At 38.3% G+C, this 15,452-nt stretch overlaps 1 protein-coding gene across 1 annotated transcript; it reads left to right on the top strand.

The window, feature by feature from the left end:
• The first annotated feature begins 338 nt into the window (after window positions 1–338).
• Window positions 339–1,322, top strand: LOC139006402 (olfactory receptor 6C2-like). The gene has a single exon (XM_070408789.1). The coding sequence runs from the start codon at window positions 339–341 to the stop codon at window positions 1,320–1,322; it is 984 nt and encodes a 327-aa protein (XP_070264890.1).
• Window positions 1,323–15,452: the final 14,130 nt, after the last annotated feature.

Genomic DNA, 15,452 nt, shown 5'->3' with positions numbered 1-15,452 from the left:
CACCCTTTGTTCAAACTCCTGGTTGAACTCCCAGTTGTACTCCAGGTCAAGAGAACAATTTGAATATTAGCCTTTTATTATATAGGATTTGTCAGACACCAATTAAATTTAAATTGTAATTAGAAGCAGCAGTGCGAATATGTGATTTAAATATGAGCAGTCAGTTTATGTGACACAAAGGGGTAATCAAACATTGGCACGTATGATATGCTTACTTCCCCACTGAGCTAGGAATGACTCTCCCATTTACTTCTCTTCACGTTATAAGATGACCTGGACTCTGGAGTTCCTCATATAAAGTCTTATTATTTGAAGCAGAATGGGCAAAATAATCAAGGATGAAAAACCAAACTACAGTAACAACCTTCATCTTGCTGGGACTGACCGATAACACTCCACTGAAAATATTGCTGTTTATCTTTCTATTTCTTTCCTACATGTTGAGTATATCTGGAAACCTAACCATCATCACCCTCACTCTGATGGATTCCCACCTAAAAACACCGATGTATCTGTTCCTTCAAAATTTCTCCTTCTTAGAAATTTCTTTCACAACTGCCTGTATTCCCAGATTCCTATACAGCATATTATCTGGGGACAAGTCCATTACCTATAACGCTTGTGTCAGTCAACTCTTGTTTACTGACCTCTTTGCAGTAACAGAATTTTTTCTTCTGGCTGCCATGTCCTATGATCGCTATGTGGCCATCTGCAAACCCCTGCATTACACCGCCATCATGAACAGCAGAGTCTGCAAGAACATCATTTTCTCCTGTTGGGTAGCAGCACTGATCATCATTCTCCCACCAATCAGTCTGGGTCTGGGCCTGGAATTCTGCAATTCGAATGTCATTGATCATTTCCTCTGTGATGCATCTCCTATGCTGAAGATCTCTTGTTCAGACACCTGGTTGATAGAACAGATGGTTATCGTGTGTGCCGTGTTGACTTTCATCATGACCCTCATATGTGTGGTTCTTTCCTACATTTATATCATCAGGACTATTCTAAGGTTTCCCTCTGCCCAGCAAAGGAAAAAGGCCTTTTCCACGTGTTCTTCCCACATGATTGTGGTTTCCATTACTTATGGAAGCTGCATCTTCATTTATGTCAAACCTTCAGCCAAGGATGAGGTAGCTATAAATAAAGGGATTTCACTCCTTATTACTTCCATTTCACCCATGTTGAATCCCTTTATTTATACACTGAGAAACAAGCAAGTGAAACAAGCTTTCCATGACACAATTAAAAAGATTTCATTCCTCTTAAAGACACAAAGGAAAAATGAGTCATTGAATCCAATTAAAAGAAAGGATAACTAGGCAGAAAACCCGAAGTTCTAATATTATTTGTCTCTGCATGACCTATTCTCCAGTCATATCGATATTCTCACTTTGTTGTTAGACTTGCTTACAGTCAACCTTGACTATTTAATTTTTCACTCCCCATTAAAACTAAATTCTAAGGTATTTATGCTTACTATCTGGCAGAAATTTCTGGTTTTGCCAAACATTTTGGTTGCCATCCCTGGAAACACTGTAGGCCATATTGTTCTGACACATTTCTACCCTGTAAGATGTGACTATGTAGCCTATGTTGTAGCTGACAGAATGAGTGTGGAAGTGATGTGCACCATTTCCAGACCTGCTCTATGCAAATATTCAATAGGTGATCCACCATCCCTTTTCCCCCCAACTGGCCAGATATGCATGCTTCCATGACTATGTAAGCTTCATGTTGACAATGATTGAGCTTGAACTTCTGTCTCGGGTATAGTCTTTACCCAAAGGACAGGCTATCACAGCTAGTTTGCTAAAGCTTCTCCTCTGCTCCACATCCAGTCAGTTGTCATCTGATTTGAGAGGTAAAGTATCACAGCACTATCCCTGCCACTTACTAAGGGAGCAATATTGAGAGTCACCTCTAATTTGGCTACATGGGTACAGTTATAACCTACCCTCAACTTAGAAATACATACTGTTAAATTTAATGGTATAGACATTATGTCTTGCCTATTGGTATACTCCTACTCAGACAGCCATAAAGTCAAACCTGGCCCAGGACAATCAGATGGGGAAAAAATAGTATTAAAAGTAATATACACAAAGTTTTAATACCACCCACCCTTCTTCAAATCTCCTGCTCTTATATGCCTTTCCCGTGAAGTTCCTCTGTTACATCCTTTTATATTCACTGTGAGGTAGAAGTTAGCTAAATAAAATTTTAGTTACTTTACATATTTCAAACACTTGTTTAAAATAACCAATGTTTACATTGCCATTTCCACTCTTTAATGAGTCTATGGCAGGGGTGGGCTAACTTTTTGACTCAAGGGCCACAATGGGTTCTTAAACTGGACCGGAGGGCCGGAACAAAAGCATGGATGGAGTGTTTGTGTGAACTAATATAAATTCAAAGTAAACATCATTACATAAAAGGGTACGGTCTTCTTTTTTTTTAGTTTTATTCATTTCAAACGGGCCGGATCCGGCCCGCGGGCCATAGTTTGCCCACGGCTGGTCTATGGCATTGAGAACCTTGTGGAAAAAAACATGGCTCTGTAATGTTTAGTTTTTCTTGACTCTTTATGTACATTGGTAGCAGTAAAGTATGTAATTTTATCTGAAGTATGTTTAAGATATCCCACAAAGGTTTGTGCTGAAAATGTTGAGCCCTCAATCAATCACTTTCACATTCCATAAACTTAAATGAGGGAGTAAATTTAGCTCCATATACAAAAATTTGGTATTTTATATTGCAACTAGAGGCCTGATGCACAAAGATTCATGCAAGAATGGGCCTTCCTTCCCCTGGCTGCTGGCACCTCCTTCGCTCTGGTCGGTGCAGGCTTTCTGCCTTCGCTCCGACCCAAAGCCACCTTTCTGCCTTCCCACCCGGCCCAGAGGCCCAAAGTGGCTGGGGCGGTGCAGAATGCCTGTATCCTGCCCCCGGATGCTCGGCACCTGCATATGCAAATTAACCAGCCATATTTGTTGGGTTAATTTTCATAGTCACTCCTGATTTGCTGGTGGGTGTTGCGAAGGTACGGTCAATTTGCATCTTTCTCTTTTATTAGTGTAGATACTCAATAGATATGAATTCTTACAGGCTAGGATAAATGGAATAAATTTGAAGATGAGTATGAGGAGCTAAGGTAATTTTCCCACACCAAACAATTGATATTTCACTATTAAATCTTCAGTGATGTCTTAATAAATAATCTGTTTTCATATTATTCTGAAAAAGTATGTGTCTCTAGAGGTCAGATACATAACTTCAAATAACTACTTTGCAGCCATTTTAGTAAAATTTTAAAAATATGCAAAAACATAGATTGTTTTAAAAAGTAATGGAACATGCATAAATTTAGAACTATATATAGGAATTTTTATGCTAAAGCTTTTGTTAACTATTAAAGTGATATTTCATTCCCAGTGTTTTTAAATCTAAAATATAGAACTTTATGTCTTACTTTTATAAATTGCTCCTATATTTTAAATATGCTTAATAAATATCCACATGTATATGAAAAAATGTATGAATGTACATATTCAAATATCTATTTCTCTGCCATTTTGATTTTACATGTACTTTATTTTTTATCAGATTTATTTTATAATTAAAATGTATTCATAAAAATTAGTAAGGAAGGAAAATTGTTTCCTGTTAATTTTTAAAGACCTATGGTGATGTATTTTGCACATTCCCTGCTTCTGATGCTCATGTCTACTTCTGTCCCCAAGGACACAGTCCTCACAGCTGCCTTTAGGAGCGTTTCTTATCCCAAAAGTTATTTACACACTAGAATTCTTTGTCACTTTTGAGTCAGAGTCACCAAGGGCATGAGTGTTTGTTTGTTTGTTTGTTTGTTTATTTATTTAAATGTGCTAGTATGCCAAAGGCATCATCATATCTTCAAGTTCTCTAAAAACCAAAACGAGGTCTTACACATTCTAGCTTTTTTTCCCCTTTTTCTTTTCATTTTTTAATTATATTTATTGGGGTGAAAGTGGTTAATAAGATGGTATAGGCTTCACATGTACTTTTCTATAACACATTATCTGTATACTGCATTGTGTGCCACCCACCCAAAGCCAAATCATCTTCTGTCACTATATATTGTCCCTATACTACCCTCACCAACTCCATTCTAATGGTAACCACTATACTGTTGTCTGTGTCTGACTTTTTGTGTGTTTGTCTTGTTTGTTCACTTGTTGTTCTCAGTTTTATATCCCACATATGAGTGAAATCCTATGATACTTGACTCTGTCTGACTTATTTTGCTTAGCATGATATTCTCAAGGTCCATGTTGTCACAAATGGCAGTATTTCATCTTTCCGTATGCCTGAGTAGTAATCCATTGTGCATATGTACTACATCATCTTTATCTAATCATCTATTGAGAGATACTTTGCTTGCTTCCATATCTTGGCCACCATAAATAAAGCTGCAATGAACATAGGGGTGTATACATCTTTGTAAATAAGTGCTTTCAAGTTTTAGGGGTTGATACCCAGAAGAGTAAATTCTGGATCATATAGCAACTCTATTCTTAATTTATTGAGAAGATACCATGCTATTTTTTCTTAGTAGCTGCACCAGTTGACATTCCCACGAGCAGTGAATATAGACTCCTTTTTCTCCACAACTTCTCCAACAAATGTTACTACTTGCCTTGTTGATAATAGCCAATTTAAGAGATGGCTACAATGAGGTATCTCATTGTAGTTTTGATTTGCATTTCCTTGATAGTTAGTGAAGTTGAGCATCTTTTCATATATCTGTTGGCCATTTATATATCTTCTTAAGAGAAATGTCTGTCAGGTCCTCTGCCCATTTTATAATTGGATTATTTGTTTGCTTGTTTGTTTAGCATTTTACTTAAAGGGAGTACAAGAAAATATTGCTTTGATTTAAAGTGAGATCAAAATCATGTTGATAAAAATCTTTAAATATTTTAAAGATGGAACACTCAGAGAAATCCTGCCTTTAAGTGTGAGTAAGGATTCAGAAAAAAATAAGTGATTGGCAGTACAACTACCTATCTCCGCTGACACATTCTTGGTCAGCCTTTGTCACTCTGAGGATATGGGGGATTAAGTGACCATCTGAGGTTATGATTGTCAGAAGAGTAAGTATTTTATCTTTGTCATTTATCATCTCCATACAATGATGTTTGCTTTTGAAAACTAATATAATGTGATTTTTTTTTAAAAATCCTTAGTAAATTAATGCAAGTAATTTTTTATTATTTTTCTTCTTCTTTTTTTAATCCTCACCTGAGGACTTTTGTTGTTGTTTTTTTCCATTGCTTTTCAGAGAGAGTTGGAGGGAGGGAGGGCGAGGGGGAGGGAGAGAGAGAGACATCAATGTGAGAGGGACACATCAACTGGCTGCCTTCCACATGGGGTCAGGGAATGAACTTTTAAACCAATTATGTGCATTTGACCAGGAATCAAACCTACCACCTTATGGTGCCCAGATGGACCCTCTAAATCTTGAGCCATGCTGGCCAGGGAAAGGCAAGTAATTTTTAAGTAATGAGATATATATTAAAATTAATAGATGCCTGATTATGCATTTGTTAAATTAAAGATATCTCAATGTAACCAGAAACAGTGTTGTCAACATGTTATTCATACCTGAAAATCATCTACACTAATAAAAGAGAAACATGGTAATTGGCGTACGACCGCTACCCTTCCCATTGGCTAATCAGCATATCCTTATGCAAATTAACTGTCAGCCAAGATGGTGGCCGGCTTTAGGCTTGGGGCGGTGAGGAGCCAGCCAGCGATCAGCTGCGGGGGGGGAGCTGGGGGTGCCCTGGCCCAGGCCTAAAGCCTCGAGCAGAGGCTTTAGGCTTGGGCCGGGGAGGAGCCAGCCAGCAGCGATCTTCGGAGGCGGCGAGATGCCCAGGCCTAAAACCTCGGCCTGAGGCTTTAGGCCTGTGTCAGGGAGGAGCCAGCCAGGGATCATTGATGGCTGCGGTGGCGGGGACCTGGGGGTGCCCCGGCCCAGGCCTAATGCCTGGGCCAGAGGCTTTAGGCCTGGGCCGGGGAGGAGCCAGCCAGTGATCCTTGATGGTGGTGGCGGCCCGAACCCGGGCGCAGCCAGCCAGCGATCCTTGATGGCCACGGTGGCTTGGAGCTGAGGGTGCCCTGGCTCAGGGCTAATGACTCGCCAGAGGCGTTAGGCCTGGGCAGGGGCCAAACCAGCAATTGGTGTGAACTACAGAGGAAACACCTTTTCTGACCTCTGATTGGTTAAGCTCTCTGTATGCCACTGGTAATATTCTTAGTAACTTGGGTAATAAGAGTCCAAAAAGTGATCTAGGGTTTTTTTTACCACACTCCTGGAGAAAAAAATGAAGGTCTGCTGCTGGAGGGTTAAGAAATGTCATATCCTGTCCTAGCCAGTTTGGCTCAGTGGATAATGCCTCGGCCTGCCCAACGCAGACTCTGGGTTCAATTCTGACCAAGGGCATGTACCTAGGTTGCACGTTCCTCCCTGGCTCCGGCCCAGGTCAGGGCTCATGCAGGAGGCAACCAATCAAAGTGTTCCTCTCACTTTGATGTTTTTCTCTCTGTCTTTCCCTTTCTTTTCCACATTCTCTAAAAATCAATGGAAACATATCCCCAGGTGAGGATAAAGAAAGAAAGAAATGTCATATCCTATGAAAGACACTTCTTGAAAATGCCTAAAGAAAGTTGTCATTTTTTCATGGTAAAGGGACTGGAGTCCGTGTTGATGAAAACACCTTGGTGGCTGCGGTGACTGGCAGTGGCTGCAGCAGCGGGGTGATGGGGCTGTTGCCTTCCCCTGATCAGCCCGGTCGCCTTCCACAAAGGGAGGCCAGACTGTGGCTTAGGCCCGCTCCCCAAGGGGAGCAGGGCGCAGGTAGTAGGACATCCCCTAGGGCTCCCAGTATGTGATAGGGGGCAAGCTGGGCTGAGGAAACCCCCTCCTCAGTGCACAAATTGTTGTGCACCGGGCCCCTAGTATATAATAAAAGCCTAATATGCTAGGTGTCCAGTCCTCCCGTAGTCAGGTCGTCTGTTCAATCAATCAAAGTATAATATGCTAATGATATGCTAAGGCTGCTCAACTGCTCGCTATGATGTGCATTGACCACCAGGGGGCAGATAGTCTACCAGTTGACCAGTCACTATGACGTACACTGACCACCAGGGGGCAGATGCTCAACACAGGAGCTGTCCCCTGGTGGTCAGTGAGTTCCCACAGTGGGAGTGCTGCTCAGCCAGAAGCAGCCTCATGGCTGGCAAGCACAGCGGTGGTGGCAGGAGCCTCTCCCGCCTCCATGGCAGCTCTAAGAATGTTCAAATGACAGCGTAGGGCCACTCCCAGCACGGAGCAGGCCTAAGCCATCAGTCGGACATTTTCTGAGAGGGAGGAGGCCAGGCTGAGGGAAGCCCCTCCCTGAGTGCATGAATTTCCTGCACTGGGCATCTAGTATATATATAAAGAGAGAAGGACATATATTATAGATGTGTGTATATATGTATGTGTGTGTACACAAACATAGACATGCACTTTCCTCAATAAAATGACATATTTGTCAATGTTCCAAAAGTGTCTTCTCCTACTCACTTATAAATTTAACAGGAATCATCCCTGCAAGATAGACAACAAACCTTTACACTTTGCTATCAATTCATTTGTGAAAATTGTGCTCTGTATATCTAGGCAAGATAATGCACATACATATGTAGAAAAAAAAAATGACTCAAACACAAAACATTTTTGCAATCAGGAACACTGTTCTGCAAACAGTGTGCCGATAGAGGAAAGGTAATTGTAAGTTAAGAAGAGATGAACTAAGAAGAGGTTACCAGGCTTCAGATACATTTCATTTCTATAACTCCATATGAGCTACTGTGGTTGGTATCCCTGTGGTCGTAAAATACTGTCTCTCAGGAATTAACTTAGTTCCATTTTCTTAACATGGTGTTTTATTTTTTTTTAATTGTTTTATTTTTCAAAGTATTATAAAGAGTATTACATATGTCTCCTTTTGTTCCCGCCCTTGACAATCCCCTGGCATCCCCTACCCCCCAGTGTCTTATGTCCATTGGTTATGCTTATAAACATGCATACAAGTCCTTCCGTTGATCTCTTATCCCCCTCCTCCTGCCCCCCAACCCTCCTCGGCCTTCCCCCTGTAGTTCGACAGTCTGTTCGAGGCTGCTCTTCCTCTGTATCTATTTTTGTTCATAAGTTTATAATGGTCTTTATTATCCATAAATGATGAGATCATGTGGTATTTTTCCTTCATTGACTGGCTTATTTCACTTAGCATAATGCTCTCCAGTTCCATCCATGCTGTTGCAAATGGTAAGAGTTCCTTCTTTCTTACAGCAGCATAGTATTCCATCGTGTAGATGTACCACAGTTTTCTAATCCATTCATCTACTGATGGGCACTTAGGCTGTTTCCAGATCTTAGCTATGGTGAATTGTGCTGCTATGATCAAAGGGGTGCATATATCCTTTCTGATTGGTGTTTCTGGTTTCTTGGGATATATTCCTAGAAGTGGGATCACGGGGTCAAATGGGAGTTCCATTTTTAATTTTTTGAGGAAAAAAACTGTCTTCCATAGTGGCTGCACCAGTCTGCATTCCCACCAGCAATGCACGAGTGTTCCTTTTTCTCCACATCCTCTCCAGCACTTGTCGTTTGTTGATTTGTTGATGATAGCCATTCTGACAGGTGTGAGATGGTACCTCATTGTTGTTTTGATTTGCATTTCTCGGATGATTAGTGACTTTGAGCATGTTTTCATATGTCTCTTGGCTTCCTGAATGTCCTCTTTTGAAAAGTGTCTATTGAGGTCCTTTGCCCATTTTTTGATTGGATTGTTTATCTTCCTTTTGTTAAGTTATATGAGTTCCCTATAAATGTTGGAGATTAAAAATGACTCAAACACAAAATATTTTTGCAACAAGGAACACTGCTCTGCACACAGTGTGCCCATAGAGGAAAGTGAGTTAAGAAGAGAGGAACTGAGAAGAGGTTACCCGGCTTCAGATACATTTCAGTTCTATAACTCCATATGAGCTACTGTGCTTGGTTACCCTGTGGTTTTAAAATACTGTCTCTCGGAAATTAACCATTTCCATAACATGGTGTTTTAAACAGTAGAGTTTGAACAGTGGAAGCTGAGCACCAAGGGGGGGCTGTTTGAGGCCCTTACATTAGTAGGATAAAATAGTTTCACTTAGTGAAACTATTTAAAGGCCTCCACTGGATGCTTTTTTATAAGCAATTTAGGAAAATTACAACCCTTGAGATACCAACTGCAGAGACAAAACATTTGAGTATTCAAGGGTGAGTGACGAGTTATATGTTAGCCTCAAATAGGAAACAGCTAGTAATGTAAACAGGATTGCAAATCCTTGGTCTGCTTTAATATCTCAATGAGGTGTTTTGAGAAGATATATGGCATCTTCAAAAAGGGAAAACTATAAAATTAGACAGAAAGAGGAAGAGAGCTATCTCTTTGGTCATTAGAAGGAGCTCTCAGCATCAATATAATTGCTAAAGGTTTAGTGATAACTCCTCCACCAAAGCAAAACTATGTCAACAGCTGACATGTGCAGTCAAGGACATAGAAAACTTTTATTAAAGATATTTTAAAAGGGAGTACTAATTGCATTGATTGAGAAACCAGGAATTATATTTGAAGTCAATAGGTTAAACAATCAAATCACATATTATAGGGTAAAATTTTTTTGAGAATTTGATTGTAAGTCTGGAATTCTGCTAATAGTATAATATAATTTGAATAAATCATAGTTCCAAATCTCAACAAAGTACTTCTTCCTTCTGAATGCTAAGATTGTAATAACCAGTGTTCTAAGATGGTGCAAAAGAGAGGCACTTTACCCACACAAGTGGCTCAAGAGAATTTTTCAAAGGAAGTGATCCCTAAATCAATGAAGTATATTATCAGTGTTAGCATTTGGTGACAGTGGTTGAACGTTAGATATTATTATTATTATTCCCTAAATTGGATAATCCTGAGCCAGAGTATTCTCCCATCTAACTCACAACTGGATTAACTTAGAGCATGTTTCTCTTTCAGGGAATCTCATCTTTAAAGATGATTTTTCCCTGTCTTCCGGCTTGCATTTATTCTGATGAGGAATCTGTGATCATTCTTATGTTTGTCCAAGTAGTTGCTTTTTGAGTTTTTATCTATCATTTGTTCTTAGGAATTTTATTGTTATATTCCTTTGTGTGATATCTTTTGTGTTTCTCCTTCTTGATGATTATCAAACTTTTATTATCATCAAATTGGTATTGTTTCATGCATTTTTTATTTCTGTGAATATTTTTATGACCCCCACCTCAGGCCCTGTTCTCAACTCCAATTACACATGCATTAGGTCAGTTAACATTGGCCTATAAGATTTAAATCTATTTATATTGTCAATATTTTACCTTCTCTGTTTCAGTGCATCAGACTTTAATTAATATACATATGATTTTTAACATATTGCTGGATTTAGTTTCCAATATTTTGTTAAAGATTTTAGCATCTATGTTCATCAAGGATATTCACCTATAATTTTCTTTCTGTGTAGTGTCTTTATCTAGTTTTGGAATTAGGATAATGCTGACCTTGGAAGTGTTCCTTCCTTTGAATGATTTGGAATAGTCTGAGGTGGATAGATTTTAATTATTCTTTGAATGTTTGGTAAAACTTGCCTTAAAGACTGGCAGTCCAGGCTTTTGCTTGCTGGGACTATTTTTTTTATTACTGCTTCCATTTTAGTAGCTGTTAGTGGTCTATTCAGGTTTTCTGAACTGAATATTGGAAGATTGTATGTTTGGAGGAATTTATCCATTTCACCCAGGTTGCCTAATTTGTTGGCATATATTTTTTATAATATTTTCTTACCATCTTTTGTATTTCTGTGCAGTCAGCTGTTACTTTACCTCTTTCATTTCAGATTTTATTTATTTGGGTCCTCTCTCTTTGTTTCTTAATGAGTCTGGCTAAAGGCTCATCAATCTTGTTTGTCTTTTCAAAGGACCAGCTCTTGGTTTCATTGATCTTTTGTAGTGTTTTTTTAGTCTCTGTCACATTGACAACATAATCACTTCAAGATAGTCATGTCAATTTGCTTGGTATTTGTAGCCAGTGTTGAAAGCTCATTCAAGTGTCTGAATTTTTCATGCAAATGGGGAAGGAAACAGGGATACATAATGAGAAACCACACAATAACAACATTCATCCTGTTGGGACCCACAAATGATCTTTATTCCAATACGTTTTTGATTTATAGTCATCATTACAAATTATTCAGCCAATTATACCAATTATTATTATTAACCTATTTTCTATTGATGCGAAAACTCAAGGTCCATCAGACTTCTGGGTTCCCTGTTTGCACTTTCATGATAGTGGTAAGCAATGGATAGCTTCCAACAAAGGCCCACCAAGGATAATTTCCCTATCTTAAAGTCAACTATTTTGGACTTTATTATGTATGCAAAACTCCTTTACAGTAACACCTATATTCTTGTATGATTGAATACTCTCCAAAATTGTGTGCATCACAGGAGTCTTGGGGCCTGAGATGATTAATTTTATGTGTCCACATGTACCTCTCATGGGCACAGTTCAGTGGGGAATAGAGAACAGCTTAGAGGAGGACAGTCCAAGAGTAATAATCTCAAGGATTATTGTTTGGGACCAGGTGGCAGGCAACATGTTCACAGGAATCTGTTTTGAGCCCAAGCCAGCTGAAACTGCTCATACAGAAAAGGCAATAGGCTGTATCCAATCTGAATCTTCATCAGGCCATTTTTGGGGGAACTAGAGTTGAAAGATATGGTAGAGACTGAGGAGTCAGCTTTGAAGCAGAGATCAATTTTTCCTCACTGAGTGCCTGGTGGCAAAATCTCTAAACTACACTAGCCTGCATCTGCCCTAAAGACTCTCTTCGAAGACACTAGCAACCACAGAGGGGAGGTGGAATAGCTGACAAGAAGAGAGAGACCACAGAGAACCTCAGACAGGCCTGCTATAAAAAGACACTGAGAGCCAAATGTGGACAGCTTCTGAGATTGGCTGACACAAAAGTACCTCCCAGGAGGCCTGAAATTAGCATACAAAACAGTGAGTCTCAGACATCATAAACTGCCCAGATGAACTTCACATGGTTGGTTCCTTTTTTTTTATTTTTTTGGTCTATATTGTTGTTGATGTTTTGTTTTATGACTTTTAATTTTTTTTCTTTTTTTGTTTTGTTTTGCTTGTTTTTTTGTTTATTCTTCTATTTTCCGCATTTTCTTCATATTCTCTGTTTTACTGCTTTCTCTACCTTTTTCTTCTATAACTCTTATTGGCCTCCTTCTTTACCTTTTTTCTCTTTATTTCCTTTTTTCTTTCTCATGCTTTCTTTTGCTTTACCTTTCTCCCCTCTTCTTGATATCATTGCATAATTTTTTCTTTCTTTCTCAGACTTCTTGTCTTTTTTAAAAAACATTTTCCTATTCCTATCCTCTCCTCCTAAATTTTGCTATTTCTGCTTTCTTTTCAGAATCTTTTGCCTGCCCCTTTTACCTCCCAGTAGCTTCTTTATTATTATTTAACTACTATTATTTTACTATCAATATTAATATCATTTCCTCTTGATTTTTTGCCTTAGTATTTGTGCTCTCTCTTCTCTTTCCTAATTCTCTTTTTTCTTGGATTGTTTTCATTGTGGCTTTCAGGATATTTTGTATGTTCCAGTTTGTTTCCTGTCGGTTATTTTTTGTTTAGTTTTACCCTGTCAGCACCTATACAACAGCTCACACAATGTGGTAGCAGCCAAGCCTCATAGTTAGCCACCGTGAAAGGAGAGTCCTCCCATGAATGGGACAACAAAAATCTGGACAGAAGTGTCTAAATAACCCACAAAAGGGACATAACTAGAGCATACAGCTCAAAAATACAAGAAAAATACACCTCTAGGTCCCACAGGACAGTCACTACAAAAGACCATCCCACAAGACTTGGAGTCATAGCAAATATATCTAATACATAGAAAAACACAAAGAAACAACTAAAATGGGGAGACAAAGAAATAACCCCCAAATTAAAGAAAAGGAGGAATCACCAAAGATCTAGGAGAGATGGAGGGAAAGCAACGTATTAGACATAGATTTCAGAGTAATGGTTACAAAGATGCTTCAATTAAGTTCCACCTTAATTGGAACCTCCAGGAACTTAGTGAGAATTAAAGGAATGTAGTGAAAGCTACATCAGCATGAAAGAAGATATAGATATTATGAATAAGAACCAGTCAGAAATGAAGAATACTATATCTGACATCAAGAATATGCTGGAAGGAATTAAAAGCAGGCTTGGGGAAGTGGAGGATTAAAGCAGTCAATAAGAAATAAGGTAAGAAAGAAACAATCAGAGCAGAAACAAGAAAAATACTTAAAAAGCATGAGAACAGTTTAAGGGAACTTTGGAACATCATGAGATGAAACAACATTCATCTCATATGGCTTTGAGAGATAGAAAAAAGTGAGCAAGGTATAGAGAACCTGTTTGAAGAAATAATGGTAAAAACTTCCTTAAGCTGGTGAAGGTAAAAGCCACACAATATCAGGAAGCCAAAGGGTACCAATCAAGAGGAACCCAAAGAGATCCACTCTAAGACACATCATAATTAAAATGGCAAATGTTAAGAACAAAGAGAGAATTTTAAGGGCCACAAGAGATATATGGTCAGTGAACTATAAGGGAGCTCCCATAAGGCTATCAGATGATTTCTCAACAGAAACACTACATGCCAGAAGGGAAGGAAATGAAGCATTCAAAGTAATACAAAGCAATGATCTGAAACCAAGACTACTCTATCCAGTGAGGCTACCATTCAAAATAGATGGGGAATTAAAAGTTTCCCAGACAAAAAAAAAAAGATTTAAGGAAATTATTACCACCAACCCAGCATTGTAATAAATGTTAGAGTAGTGATGGCGAACCTATGACACACGTGTCAGAGGTGACCTGAGAACTCATTTTTTTGGTTGATTTTTCTTTGTTAAATGGCATTTAAATATATAAAATAAATATCAAAAATATAAGTCTTTGTTTTACTATGGTTGCAAAGATAAAAAAATTTCTATATGTGACACGGCACCAGAGTTAAGTTAGGGTTTTTCAAAATGCTGACAAGCCAAGCTCAAAAGGTTTGCCATCACTGTGTTAGAGGGACTGCTATAATAATAAGAAGAAATGTATAGAGAAAGAAAGAGAAACATAGGGAAAAAATAAAAATGACAACGAATAAATATCTAGCAAAAATAACCTTAACTGTAAATGGATTAAATGTTCCAATCAAAAGACATAGGGTAGCTGAATAGATAATAAAGCATGACCCATACATGTAGTCTACAAGAGACCCACCTCAAACAAAAAATTGACACAGGATGATAGGGAAGGTATGAAAAAAAATTTTTCATGCACTGGAAACAAAAAATCAGGAGTAGCAATACTTATATATGACAAAATAGACTTCAAAGCAAAGGCATAATAAGAGACAAAACAAAAGGCCATTAAATAATACTAAAGAAATCAATCCAACAAGAAGTTATAAACCTGGTAAACAATTATGCACCCAATATAAGAGCACCTAAATGTATAAAAAAGTTCTTGGAATACATTAAGGTAGAGATTGATGGCAATACAGACATAGTGGGGGACTTTACGACCTCACTGGCACCACTGAATAAGTTTCCAGAAAAAAACTCAAAGAGGAAACACAGACCTTAAACGGTACTAGATCAGATGGATTTAACTGGCAGTTACAGAACATTCCAACTCCAAAGCTGCAGAATATACATTCTCTCTTAGTGTACCTGGGACATTCCCAAAAATAGACCATGTGTTAGGACACAAAATAAGTCTCCACAAGTTCAAGAGTATTGAAATACTATCAAGCATCTTCTCAGGCAACAATGGCATGAAACTACAAATCAAACAGAATAAAAATATTCAAACACATGGAGGCTAAATAGTATGTTACTAAACAATGAATTGGTTACCAATGAAATAAAAAAGAAATCAAAACTTTTCTGGAAACAAATAAAAATGAACACAAAACAACCCAAAATCTATGGGACACAGCAAAAGCAGTTCCAAAAGGGAAGTTCATAGCATTACAGGCCTACCTCAACAAACAAGAATAAGCTCAAATAAACTATCTAACACTACAATGAAAAGAAATAGAAAGAGAACAACAAGAAAAGCCCAGAGTAAATAGAAGGAAGGAAATAATAAAGATCAGAGTGGAAATAAATGAAATAAAGACTAAAATAAATAAATAAATACAAAAGATAAATGAAACCAAGAGCTGGTTCCTTGAAAAGATGAACAAGATTGATGAACCATTAGCTATACTAATCAAGAAACAAAGAGAGA

This window comes from Myotis yumanensis, unplaced genomic scaffold (genome assembly GCF_028538775.1).
Source record: "Myotis yumanensis isolate MYYU_CA2020_CCGP unplaced genomic scaffold, mMyoYum1.0.hap1 SCAF_3, whole genome shotgun sequence".
Lineage (NCBI taxonomy): Eukaryota > Metazoa > Chordata > Mammalia > Chiroptera > Vespertilionidae > Myotis > Myotis yumanensis.
This window is presented reverse-complemented; position numbering and strand designations above follow the sequence as displayed.

Bases quoted from the DNA above. Each gene is read 5' to 3' on its own strand.
- LOC139006402 (XM_070408789.1), top strand. From the start codon at position 339: ATGAAAAACCAAACTACAGTAACAACCTTCATCTTGCTGGGACTGACC.